Raw genomic sequence first — 13,506 nt, 5'->3', positions numbered from 1 at the left:
GGCCATGGTGGCAGGCATGGGGATTCTCCAGGGGGATTTCCCCTCACTTTGGCTACTACAACACTTCCCCCTTGGCTTCCATGGAGAAGCTTTTAAAATTCATGGACAAGCTGGTGCAGGGTCTGGAGCATATGCCCTCTGAGGAAAAGCGAAAGGAGCTGTGGGTGTTTATCCTGGAGAAAAGGAGGCTCAGGGAACACCTTATCCTCTGTGCAAGTGTCTGAAAGGAGGCTGTAGCCACATGAGGGTCAGCCTCTTCTCCCAGGCAGCCAGCGACTGGAGAGGATCCAGTCTTAAATTACCCCAGGGAAGGTTCAGGTTGGACATCAGGAAGAATTTCTTCCCAGGAAGAGTGATTAGACATTGGAATGGGCTGCATAGGGAGGGGGTGGAGTCGCTGTCTTTGGCGATATTTAAGACAGGGCACTGCGCTTAGTGCTGTGGTGTAAATGACACGACGGCGTTCATTCCACAGAACGGACTCGGCGACAGAGGCGTTTCTCGCCCTCACCGATGCGGCAATTCCGTCACCGCGCCCTTCGCTCCCGCCCTCATGGCCCGGCCGCCACAGGCCGGCCCCGCCACCCGGCCGCGACTCCCGCCGCGTCACAGCCCAAGCCCCGCCCACCGCCGCGTGCTGAGGGCACCGCGCGACCCTTGCTTCCACTTGCGCTGTGCGCATGCGCCCGCAACACCCGCACCCCGCTGCTGCGCGCCCCCTCGGCAGCAGAGGGACGTCTGACGTCGCTCCGCCGCGATTGGAGGGAAGAGGGGCAGGAAGGAAGGAAGTCCGGGGGCCCGCCGATCTCAACCTACCCCACTACCTGCCGGCGGCGTGACGTCATTGATTGTAACCAGCCAGCACTCCAGAAGCCGCTGCTTGATTGGCTGTCAGGCGGGGAGGCGGGCGGCGGGCGCGCGCAGGGGTTGGTTGCGGCGGTGCCGGGTTACATAGGGCGGAGTACAGCGTGTCCTTGGGCGCAGACGGAGCGGGAGGTGCCGGGTGTGCGGTCACCGTGACTGAGGGCGCAGCGGGCCAGCCGGGCAGGCAGGTGCGGCAGGGTGGCTGGGCCCCGCGGGGTGGTGACGGCTGGCAGGGACGCGGGGCGGGCAGGCGGGCGTTGCGCTCGGCCTTTCTGAGGGCCGTTCCCACCTGCCGGGTCCGCGGCCTGAGGCGGCGGCCGGGCTGCAGCGGAAGGTCACCGTGGGGCCGGGCGGCCGCGCCGCGGGCGGGGGTCTGAGGGGAGGCTCGGGGCCAGGCTGGGCGCGGGTAGAGCCGGAGCCGGGCGGTGCGGGCGCCCTTGGGCCCTCCCGCCTCCTCACGCGTGGCTGTCGGCGGGACCGCTGGGGTCATCCCGGGTCACGGGGACCGCCGGTTCCCGCCAGCCCTCCCCAGGCAAAAAAAAAAAAAAAAAATTAAATATGTCTGGTGCGCTTTTTCAGCTCCAAAGGAAAAGCCTGCCAAGAGTCCTGTGCTTTTACACGAGGTCGTTCACGACTAGGAAACTCCCGTACAGTTGTACAAGTTATGTTCAATTTGTTCTTCAGAAATTGTCGCCGTACCCTTTAAGCAATTGGTTTGTCCGAGGAAAGGTTTTTCCGGCCCTTCGAGCATGTTTGATCACCTTGATACCTTTTGGGTAGTCTCGTGGTTTCATAATAACCTTCAAGCCCAGGAGCTGTGGCTTGAGGTTAGACAGTGTGCTGGAGAATTGCCAGGTTCACCTGCTGCGTTTGGTGGTTTAGTAAACCTGCAGGACACTTTTTAAGATTTCAGCTCAGTTGGTGACCTTGAGGTTGCAATACTGACCTCGTGTGTGTGTTCTTGGTCTAGTACTGACAATGGGAGACGTCGAGAAAGGCAAGAAGATCTTTGTCCAGAAGTGCTCCCAGTGCCACACGGTTGAAAAGGGAGGCAAGCACAAGACTGGACCCAACTTGAACGGCCTGTTCGGACGCAAGACTGGGCAAGCCGAAGGTTTCTCTTACACGGATGCTAATAAGAACAAAGGTAAACTTAAAGCTGTCCTTAGGGGACAGAAATACTCAGTTCTTGGGGATAATTTTAAAAATCTGCCAAAAATTGAGCAGAGGACAAGAATGTTAGTGTTTATTATTTTGAATTTATTAACTGTTTGGATTTTTTTAACCTTTTTTTAGGTATCACCTGGGGTGAGGATACTCTGATGGAGTATTTGGAAAATCCAAAGAAGTATATTCCTGGAACAAAGATGATTTTTGCGGGTATTAAGAAGAAGAACGAGAGAGCAGACTTAATAGCATACCTCAAAGTTGCCACTGCAAAGTAAAAGTTATCTGCTGCCTTATTTATTTCACAAAGGAGATGGCAATGGAAATGTATGTGATGAGATTGGTTTTTAAACTTTCTATTTTTACATGTACTATGTCTAACCTTAAAATCACCCATCAGATAACTTTGCTCACGGTGGGTCACTGGAGTACACACTTGTTTGGCAGCCACTAACTTAACAAAGACTATGTAATTGGATTAGTCATCCTTGATGATAAAAATTAAAAAAAATTAATAAACATTTCCTGCCTCTTCATTGTTTAAAAAAATATGTAAATAAACAAATGAGTAATCATCATCAGCATAATAGCTTTGACAGCTCAGCTCTTTAACATCAAAAAGCAGGGTCCCTTTGGCATCTTCTGCCATACATCTTCTGTTACATTAACAACAAAACAACAAAGGCTATTAAAAAGAAAAACAGTCCCAGTATAATATTTTTCTAAATTTAATCAGTGCTAGGTGTTGCAATATGTATTTAATCTGTCTAAAGCTTGTGATAAAAACGCATTTCATCTGATTTAAGTACAATTTGTGAACTGCCAGTTGTGCCCAGCCACTTGTCTTTTATCTAGGGGAAGCATGTAACCTAATTCATCCAGACTGACAGCTGCATGCTCCTATAGAGTACAACTCCCCTTCAGAAACATCTCCAGTTTTGGTGTGTTATTGGTGCCCTTTGCTCAGTAAATCTACTGATAACAGCCATTCTTAGTGTAAGAGAAAGCATCCTGTTCTGGGAATACGAGTGCTAGTGGCCAAGATGAGAGTTACCTAATCTTCTTAATTCAGCAGAAACATTCACCTAGAATCCATTGTTACAGGAAGTTTCAGATGAAGGGATGCAGGAGTGAATGTGCTGGTAGACTAAGACAAAATCAAGCAGTCTTCCTCTGTGCCTGGCTGTAGCCATCACCATTACTTCTGAAGGTTCTGTTTCGCACATTGTAAAGCAGTATTTTTGATGTTTTATCTGCGTTTTTTTCATACTAAGTTGTTCAGAAGAATGTATTTACTGTGTACCAACAGTAAGGCATAATTTGGAGCAATCAATACTGTAAATTAAAAAAAAAAAAATAAAAGTCTTGCTTGCTGTATGTCTATGAAATTAAGTGAAAAAGAGTGAGAATGCAGAGCAAAGTTGTGTGCCCAGATTTACGTCATTAATAAATGAGACCAAAAAAAGCTCCACATGGAAAAAGGTAAGTTTTAATTGAGTTGGTGGGGGAAGTATAAATGTGGCAAGGTTAGTATTTTGGAGCAGAGACTGCAAAGCTCTTTAAGGGATGTGCTGTTTAACAGCATTTTCTGCCGTGCTTCCAGAGTGAGATGGGAGCAAATACAAGGTAAAAGTTGTAGTGCTGTTGTAGCTGTGCTGTAGGATGGGCTGCATTTGATTTATATGGAGTAGTGTACTTGATGATGGAATGGCAAAGTGCTTTACTCAGAGTAAATGGGTGAAAGGAACTGAGATTACTAGCAGTGGTCTCAGTGATTGCTATTATATGTGTTGTGATTATTTTTTCTCTCCAGACCAACCTGCAAACAGCATGTCTTGCAGTTGTGGATACACTATTATTAGCAATTTTTTTACGAAAAAAACACTTTATTTTGTTAGCAGAAAACTTCAAATTGTAGTAGTTTATTGCTGTTCCAATTTCTGTAAGGAATGTTTGTCATAGCACTTTTATGGCTATGCAGAACTGAGGCTTTCTCCATGCCAAAATCCTGATAGAGCAGTTGTAGATACAGAATGGAACTGTACCCAGCTCTGCAGTCTTCCAGGATGATGATGATGGTGATGAGACTTGTGACACTTTGTTCTGTTAGCACCTTTGTGAAAGAAGACTGTGACCTCCAAGCTGCTCTTTACAACATCTTTCTTCTCTAGATCAATTAGGGAAGAGGACTTTTCAGTAAAGTATGGTGATTTCTGCACAGATTACAATTTGCAACCAGTAAGTTACCCATCCTCAGAAAAGCTTAAGGAGGAAGTAGTTATCCTTTGCCCAAAGTAAGCAGAGGACACAATTTAGCTTGGCTCTTCTATCTGTGTATGCAAAGACAAATGTTTGTTACTTCTATATAACACTGAAGACTGAGAAAATTTAAATCTTTACTCATCGTTCATTCTTCCCCGTGTTAGGGAAAAGACCATTCAGACCTTTAAAATTTCATCTTTCTGTGTATGTAGCCCTGGACTGCAATGGCTTAAAAGTTTTTAGGTAGTAGGTAACAAGCAGCCATGTCCCACTGGAGAAACACAATACTATGGTGTTTTACTAATGGATAAGCAAAGAATATTGCAAGGAGGTTAGATTTTCAATTGAGTAAGTGTTAATGCAAGGGCTTGCTTGGGTGGAAAGGAGACATCACGATCAGTTACATAATCAAGATTTGGTTCTTCATTTCTTAGTTTATATTACAGAGTAAAAGGATGGAGTTTTGCCTATGAAGTATCAAGTTTATCAACCGTTCATTCTGACGGTTATACCAGTCTAGACACTTGGTATTTCAGTAGTTCCTTTACAGTTGCCAATTGGGGAATCAAAGCAGCACTGCCAAACATTGCACCATCCTGTAAAAATTCTGCTTGGCTACTAGTTCACAGCTTTGCTTGGGCATGCCTTTGAAACTGATCTTGTGATATTTCCATGTGTAATTATGCAAATGAATGAAGATAGTTAATGACTAGAAAAAAGGTGAAATCCAAAAGCACGACTTTTCATAGTGTGACTTCCAAAAAAGTAGGATACTTACAAAGCTACAAAACTTATTAGTTGTACATCCAATTGAAATATAGTGATACAGAAGCTGCTTTGTTTATTTAGAGTCTTAACAATTCAAGTGTAACCACTCTAAAACCAGCTTGAGAAAGTTCCATTTGTTGCTGCCTGTACAATTGTAAATAATTGCTTTAGATGAAGATCTTAATTTTGATAGATATAGTCTTGTATGGGATTATGTAATGCTTTCCTTTTTTTGGTATAAAATATAGCATCAGTTTCTAAAAGGAATGTGGTACACTATCTTCCTCCTGTTCACAGGGGAGAACAAAACCAGCTAATAGGTAATAATTAGATATTCTAGTCTGTCACATATATCAAAGCCCATTGAAGTGTACATGTTTACCTCTATAGTAAGCCTTGTCATTGGCCTTTATCCAAAACACACCCTGAAATCTCATCTAGGGCTAAAGGCAGCAGAAATCTGTTTTACTACATACAGGATGAGTTGCACCCTTTCAAGCTGATGTCCTGAAAACCAGGTTGTGGTGGGAGGTGAGCAGCCCAGAGCTAGCAGTAGGACATGTTAACCCTGGGAAGGAGTATGAAATCCTGCTCCTTCCCAGTGCTGCAGTTGCTGAGTCAGGACTCCAGGTAGTTGTCCCTCTGCTCATGATTTAGAGCTTGCATATGAGTACTTGCATGCTTTTTTCCAGGATTATTCTTGTGATCTGAAATACAGTAAGTGTGATGGTCACATTTTGAATGATTGCTTTCAGCTTAGAGGTCAATGTCACAGGATGTGAAAGAAGTGGGTGGTTTTTGCTTCTGTAACACCATTCAGATTCACATCCTCAGTTTCCAGAAAGCTGCAATAACCCACAAACTGAACCTGTGTTCAGGGAAGAAGATGCTATATGCCTCTGTTGAAGCTGTCATTATGCAAAACGAAAGCCAAAAAAAAAAATTAGCAAAAGAGGAACTAACTATAGCAGAGTGTTCAAAACACATACCTGGGAGCAGGAGAGGTGTGTTCTCTCCAGGTTATTTATGCATTTAATTAATTAATTTTAAACAGCCTTGGATAAAAATAAACCTGTCAGGGGAGATCAGAAGTCATTACTCTGCTGGTTTTACATCTCGTTAAAGCTGTTCAATGCAGCTTGCTTGTGCAATGTGAGCCACTGCTTTCTTCCTTTCAGAATCACCCACTCTCCAGAGCCATCTTCCCTTTCCTCTATGTGTTAAAGCATATTTTTGTGTGGAAGTCTGTGCTGTCCCTGTCTTACCCCACCACCAGTCTTCTGAAAATGAAAAGCTGTTAGCAGAAATACCAAGCTGTATTCTCACCCTTACAAAACTCACAGCAATTGACTTTTGATGACCCCATTCAGTTGTGTCTGGTGACAATTTCTTTTTAAGATATCTCATGGTTCTTAAGATATGGGACATTGCCTTTTATTGGTGTTTTTTCATTCTAAATTTTTAAGAGCTAACTAAAGCAGGTGGTTTTATGTGGCTTTTACCTGCACTATGCCTCAGGTGTTTTTTTAATATGAGATACAGCATGATTACATGAGCATTCCTTGATGTCTAGTCCTTTCAGATAAGAAAGAAGCACACACACTGCATTTTAAAAATATCGTGGTTGTCACCTATGTGGCACCAGTGCCCTCAACGATCTGGTGCTCTTACCCACCCAGATTTTGTTGCAGGAGTGTTCCTACATTGACTGTAACCAGCCTTTTCCTTGGAAGTGTGTCTCATATTTCTACTTCCACTGTTGATTTTTTGGTTTGGAGAACAGAGAGGAAAGGAAATCAGACTTCTCCCTACCTTGCTATTTTTCCTATAAGACTGGCATTTTATTTCCACTTATTTGATCCGTTTATTTGCTATTGATCACAGAATCACTGAATCATTTAAGTTGAAAAAGGCCTCCAAGATCAAATCCAACCTGTGACTGACCACCGCCTTGCCAGCTGGACCATGACACTAAGTGCAAAAAATGTCCACTTGTTCTCGAACACCTCCAGGAATGGTGACCACCACCTCCCTGAGCAGTCCATTCCAATGTTTAACAACCCTTTCCATGAAGAAATTCATCCTGATGTGCAACCTGAAACTCCCCTGGAACAGCCTGGGGCTGTGTCCTCCTGTTGCAGGTTGTGTGGGAGAAGAGGCTGAGCCTCACTTGGCTACAACCTCCTTTCAGGCAGAGTAGAGAGTGGTAAGGTGAGAGTGATAAGGTCTCTACAGAGAATTGTAGAGAGTGATAAGGTCTCTCCTGAGCCTTCTTTTCTACAGGTTGAACACTACCAACCCCAGGTCCCTCAGATTTCCTTACATGTTCTCCAGACCCTTCAAATAGCTTTGTTGTCCTTCTCTGGACTAGCTCCAGCACCTCAATGTGTTTTCCTGTAGTGAGGGGCCCAGAAGTGGACACAGGACTTGTGGTGCAGCTTCACCAGTGCCAAGTAGGGGGACAAGCATTTATCTGAATATTAGATATTAGGTCTGTATTCCTTCCAGTGGTATTTTTACAGGAAAGGTACCACATTATTGATTCCACAGATTTTTGCCATAGTGAGTAATTTTAGTTCTAATTCTCATGTACAAATTGTTGCTGGTTAGCTTGCCCATCTGGTCTTACTCTTCTTCATTTCACGTTACAATATATACTTTTCATGTCTGAACTGCATGCAGTTTCTTGTACTTTACTATTCAAATGTAGTCTTTATTTACACATCTCTTAACTCTGCAGTGGACTCTAAAATGCACATCTCTAACTCTAATGTGGACTCTAAAGGTAAAGACTTTACTTGAAGAATCCTTCTACATTGTTTCAATTTTTTTTTTTTTTTGCTTTAAATTCACTGAAAGAGATTCCATTTCAACTGGATACCCAAGAAAATCCTTGCTTGTGATGCTCAGAAACACAAATAACGATGGAAGTGCTGAGAAATGTCTTTAACTGGCTGCACTTGATCCGTTTCTTGCTTGCGCTCAATGAACAGGAGAGGGAGCCAATGTACAAAAAAGCTGCAGAGTTGTATCATGTTCTTGAAGGTAATTTTAAAAAAACTTCAGTTTGAAAGACAAATTTCATTTGTACACAAAGCAGTTTGAATGCAAGTGCTCAGCAAAAAACGCTGGAGGTGATTATCCAGCTGAATATAGTGATATGTCTGCAATAAGTCTGTGGAATTCTGAAATCTTAAACCAATTCATGTTTTATATTTCATCAGGCATGCTCAAGTTTGAAATAATCTGTATTAAATTTCAGCTATTCAAATGGTAAAAGATTCAGCTAGGAAGCAAAATGTTTCTTTCTAACTTCTCAAAAGAATCTTAAATCAAAAGTGGCAATCTCTAATGTGTATTCTGGCTTTGTTCCTACTCTGGAGCTCACTTTGATGTCATCAGTTGAAGTATTAAGCGTAAAATGGATATACAGCTAATATAGTTTCTCCACTAGCTGTTAGACAGAAAAATTATGACTTTTGTTAGCAAAAAATGCACTTTTAAGTATGTTTTTAATACTGCTTTATGGGTGGTGTTTGGTGATAGTCTCAAATTGTCCTGAAAACCATGATTTTACAATACATGTGTATCTTAATACTTGCATTGATTCTATATAAGATCCTAGGAAAACTAAGATTTCTAACATTTAGTTAGAATTTTACTTAGCAGAGATATTTCTTATGAGGATGTCAATGTTATTTTAACTATCAGCATGGATTTTCTGGCACATGCCTGATCATGAAGCCTTTGCAACTCTTCAAAAGACCATGCTGCCTTTTGTCCTGTCAGTTCATGGTCAATGTTTATGTTTCAAGTTAAGCTTGTTTTGCAGTGCCTAATTTTACCAACAGCAGTCTGATCAGACATTAAAAATTTAGCTCATATATGTGTTTGCTGTCACTCTGAATTCTCAGAAAGATGACATCTCTCTCTGTACCAGCATCCAGTGACACATCAGAAAAAACTCCTCAAAGAGAGATGCAATCAAAGACAGAGCTTTGCAGATAAAAGATACTTCCACATCAGAAAATCTATCAAAAACATAGGGTAGTCTTCTACAAATGAACTGGATCATAGGATGGAAATCAAGATGACACAAATGAAGCAAAGAAAGGGGAAGCAAAGTGGAAATTAAACAAGGTTAGTGCAGGGTGACCTGTTATATGTTCAACAGGGACAAAGAATGCACCTGTGATTTCACCAGTTGCAGAAGGAAGAGAAAAGCAGTGGAAACCCAGAAGCAACAAAACCCAAACTTGTGTATCTTCAGTTGAAGTTTTAGAGGGAGTGGGTGTGTGTGTTCAGTGAGTATCTCTTTGGTTGGATGCATTTAATTTTGCTTCAGCTAATTGAAGTCATCCACTTGAGGCCACCTGGCTCCAGCAGTCTGCACTTCACTTCCACTGGTTTTACTGATATATGTCCCACATTAGCAAATCAGCCAGCTGAGAAATGGTGTGATGTTTACTCAGTGCACACATCAAATGATGTTTTGTGGGGCTGTCAGCTCTGATTCTTCAGAAACACCAGAGCCTAATGTCCCCACTCACACAATATGCTTGAGTTACACTGCAGTTGGTCACATAGCTTTAAATTTTGCTCCAGCTTCAGATCTTACCTGAAAAGTACAGGTCAGTAATCTTTAGTAGATGCAGTGAACATTTTGTAGATAAAAAGGTAACAAGATGGGCTCTAGCAGAGGAGAGAGTAGTCATACAGTAGAATCAGCGTGAAAAAGAGCCTTTGTTCCTTAGCCAGAATATATAAAAGGTATTGATGGGGAACTTGGCTTAAATTACATTTACATTGCTGATATATTTTATTTTAAATTTAAGGATGATAGTTCTCTGAGCTGCTCTGTGCCAATCCAGAATGCAGTTGAAAGTCAAGTCATCATGAAAGTCTCCAGAAGTGAAGATGAAAAGCCCAGTGAATCCACATCTACTGCAGTGCCATCTGTCTGGCTCTTTGCCTGTCTGGCTCTTTAACAGCAGTTTTCAGTTTCTAGGTAGTGCAGGCTGATGCTCTGACTGATCAGGTTAGCCGAATTTATATTTTTCTCTTAGAAAATGGTTTCCAATAAACTTTTTATATCATCTTAAGATTTCAAATAAACTATTCCTTTGCTAAAGCAGTTGGTTTTATTTTTTCTCATACAATCAAATCAGTGCTGTGCATACAACTGGTGCTATTGCCAGGAAAGCAGGAGAGGGAAAGGTCCCCATGAAGGCTTCCCCTGCTGCCTGAGTGAGCTGGGATAATTCCTTGCCAGGGCTTCACATTCTGACCCAAGGACAGCACTGTCCCAAATTTTGCACCTGTGACATTTTGGTGTCTGGCAGCTGGAGGGTTTTTGCCACAGCTCTAGAAAGCCTTTCTGGGTGCCATGCCCTCTGCTACTGTGGCTAAAAGGGTGAGGGATGGAGGGAGAGATGGAAGCTGTTGTCAGTCTCTGCACTGTGGTTGCAGTTTGGGATGGTGTGCCAAGAGATGCTTTTCCACCCAGATTTATCTTAAATCTTGATCTTCCCACTGCCCATTACCAATGAGGTCTGCTACCTCTCACAGCCTCTCAGTGCAGCTTCTTTTCCTGCATGGCTTCCAGTAACCAGGTCACAGACACTGTTGTGACTCCTTCAAAAAGGGGAGCAGTCTCCACTGGTCTTCCAGGTGTGGAGAATTTTATTTTTACTGTGTTAAAATTTCCAAACATCCTTTCTTTCTCATTTTAGAGTTACAGATTTTGGTTCTTACTTTAAAGAAGAGCACAGGATCTCAGGATCACTAAGAACAGAAATCTTTACATTTCTCCAGGCCTTTGGAGCAATCCAATCACTCATCTGCTTTAACTGAAAGTCTTGGGATCCTCACTTTCTGTAACGTCTTCTAAGATTCAGGGAATGTTTTTAATTTCTTTTTCCTGGGTGAGTTGTTTGTTTCTTTGTTGTTTGCTTCTTCATTTGTTTTGCAAGAGCTACTAATAGGTTTTAATTAAGAGAGTCTTTGAAAGGCCCAGCCAGTCCCTTCCTCATGGGGGAAGAATATAATACCATAACCATGAGGGATTTCCTTTTATTTTCCTATTTTTCTATGCGCTTGAATTTGACCCTGAGGAACTTCAAATACAGAGTAATTATTGGGTAAGTATTTCTTACTACTTCATCTGCACATATTCACTTTATTGGTGCATATCCTGTGCTCAATTTCTCTTTATTTATGGACCTAATGTAACACAAGAGCTTGTAACTTTACTGAAAGTAATAGTAAATATAAAGTGTACATTTTATGACAGCACTTGACATGAAAATGTTTCAGAGACAGATTCCTTAACTTTCAGTAGCACAGGTGTTTACTTCTAAACAAAAGCTTTATAGTGGCACAATGAGAATCTTTAACTTGGATTTTCATATAAAAACAAGCAAATATTAATGAAATTCTGAAATGTTTGATCCTCTGGATACCCATCCTGTTTTCTTTTGCTGCTTCAGCTATTACAGCTACATTTTTCCAGAAAATCAAATATATGGTTGTAGTGACTGCTAAAACATTCAGCTAGCAAATGCTTTGTTTAAGCTGTTTTTAAGAGACATTCTGCATAAACACAATAATTGTTCATTTTTCTTTTATTTTTATTTAATTGAGGGCCTTGTCTCTCTCTCAGACACATGGAGGGTACAAGAGAAAAGAGGGGCTCATGAGCTCTGACTGCTGTATAGAGCTTTTTCCCATAGCTGTGGATATAATCCATATGAGTGGGACTTCTTTTTGTCCTGTGACTTGTTCATGCCTGCAGTTTCTTTCCAATCACAGAGAAGGAGACCTTCTCCCTCTTCATGAAGCCACCTTTTAAAGCAAGGCCTGTTATTTTGTTACCTAAGCCCATCTTTTCCAGTAAATATAGGTGCATGCAGTCTGAGTTTGCACAGTCTTGTGACTTTCTCTGTTTCTGTTGCAAGTTTTAAGTGGTGCAGGGGTTTTATTTTATAAATGGAAGAGTATTCACTATTCTCAGGAGTGGTATCCACTTAACAATTGTAAAATTATATACTTTGAACTTTCTAGCTGAGGGAAAATATACATTTGTCTAAATTTTGCAAGTAGGTGGAATTTTTCTGTCTTGCCAAGCTTTGAAGGAATTACATAGCACTATAAGCATTTTCTAAGTATTTAATAGACTTTGGTGAGTTCAGAAATGCTGGGGCATTTTTCTTGTGCTTTAATGCATATATGAGACTGGGAACCTGCCAATAAATAACTAATTCCAGAAAATGCAAGTGCCAGGAAGTCTACACAGCATGTATAAAGCATGCCAGACATATGAACTTGACTTTTACTTCTTGTCAGTCTCAGGGAACCCAAGGTCTTAAAACATTGCAGGTGTTGACTATATCAGTGTGAATGTGTGTCCCACGTCTGCCTAAAATTTGGCTCCTACACCCAGACTTCATTGAATAAGGATTTACTCTCCATATCTGCCTTGGTTTTATTTCCCTGCCACCATAACCAAAATTAAAACCTCAGATGGGGTAATTTCACATGTAAACACCACTTATTAAGGCATCTCAATAGGGTCTTACAAGGCTAGTGTTCATGTATATTTATTTGTTTGTTTGTTTATAAGTTTGGGCTTCTGTCTTTCAGCATTGATTGCTTCTGTGATTCTGTGTCTTTTCCTGAATTGTTTTTCTGTACCTTCAAAGTCCGTGTCAGAAAGGCTTAGAGGCCAATAGTTGTATTTCTTGCTTAAATTCCGTGTTATGCAAGACATAGAGGAGGCAGTCCAACAATTACACAGAAGTGAATATTTTGCTGCTCTTGCATGGAGTGTCATATAGCAAGAAAATCTAATTTAATGTCTGAAGCAAAAACTTTGGTTAAAAAGACTTCCCATATGTGGAATCCTGGATTTATATCCTTTATATCCCTAGAGGGATCAACTCTTCATCCTTAATTTATTCAGCATTAAATAGTCCATTCAGGATGAGCTTGTCTACCATGAATGGATGCTGAACTTTCCACCATCCCCAGCCCGGATCCTTCTGAAATAGTTGTGGTTTCTCCATTCTTTTTGAATGAAGTCCTGTTTTTGTTTTGCTCTACTGTTTGCTCATTGATTACTATCTCAAATATATATATATATATATATGAGTGTGTGTGTGTGTTCTGTAGTCTCTTGCTGCTTTGCAGTTTATGGAAGATAAAGATATAGAAGATAATTTTTAGATAATAAGACATTTAATGTCTGCAGCATATAAATTATTTCAATAATGACTACATTAGTGCATAAGATTGGATGCAGTGATGGATTTTTTTTTTTTTTAAGTAATGATCCCTAGTAATTCAGAACTCATAAATAGGATGTGGGATAAAGATATGTAGCCCAGGACAATGTTTTCAGCAATCCTGTTTTTGCAGCTCCTTTCCTCCTATTCAGATGCATTTTCC

At 41.4% G+C, this 13,506-nt stretch overlaps 1 protein-coding gene across 1 annotated transcript; it reads left to right on the top strand.

Annotated features, from left to right (window-relative positions):
- The first annotated feature begins 868 nt into the window (after window positions 1-868).
- LOC135443819 (cytochrome c) lies at window positions 869-3,408 on the top strand. The gene is made up of 3 exons (XM_064704505.1): window positions 869-1,052; window positions 1,835-2,011; window positions 2,161-3,408. Exons 2-3 carry the CDS (start codon window positions 1,843-1,845, stop codon window positions 2,307-2,309), a joined length of 318 nt encoding a protein of 105 aa, XP_064560575.1. The 5' UTR covers window positions 869-1,052; window positions 1,835-1,842; the 3' UTR covers window positions 2,310-3,408.
- Window positions 3,409-13,506: the final 10,098 nt, after the last annotated feature.

This window comes from Zonotrichia leucophrys, chromosome 2 (genome assembly GCF_028769735.1).
Source record: "Zonotrichia leucophrys gambelii isolate GWCS_2022_RI chromosome 2, RI_Zleu_2.0, whole genome shotgun sequence".
Classification (NCBI taxonomy): domain Eukaryota; kingdom Metazoa; phylum Chordata; class Aves; order Passeriformes; family Passerellidae; genus Zonotrichia; species Zonotrichia leucophrys.
Note: the sequence above shows the minus strand (reverse complement) of the source record. Positions and strands in the feature narration are given on the sequence as shown.

Coding starts and splice junctions, on each gene's coding strand:
- LOC135443819 (XM_064704505.1), top strand. CDS start 1,843: ATGGGAGACGTCGAGAAAGGCAAGAAGATCTTTGTCCAGAAGTGCTCC. Junction 2,012..2,160: donor GGATGCTAATAAGAACAAAG/GTAAACTTAAAG, acceptor ACCTTTTTTTAG/GTATCACCTGGGGTGAGGAT.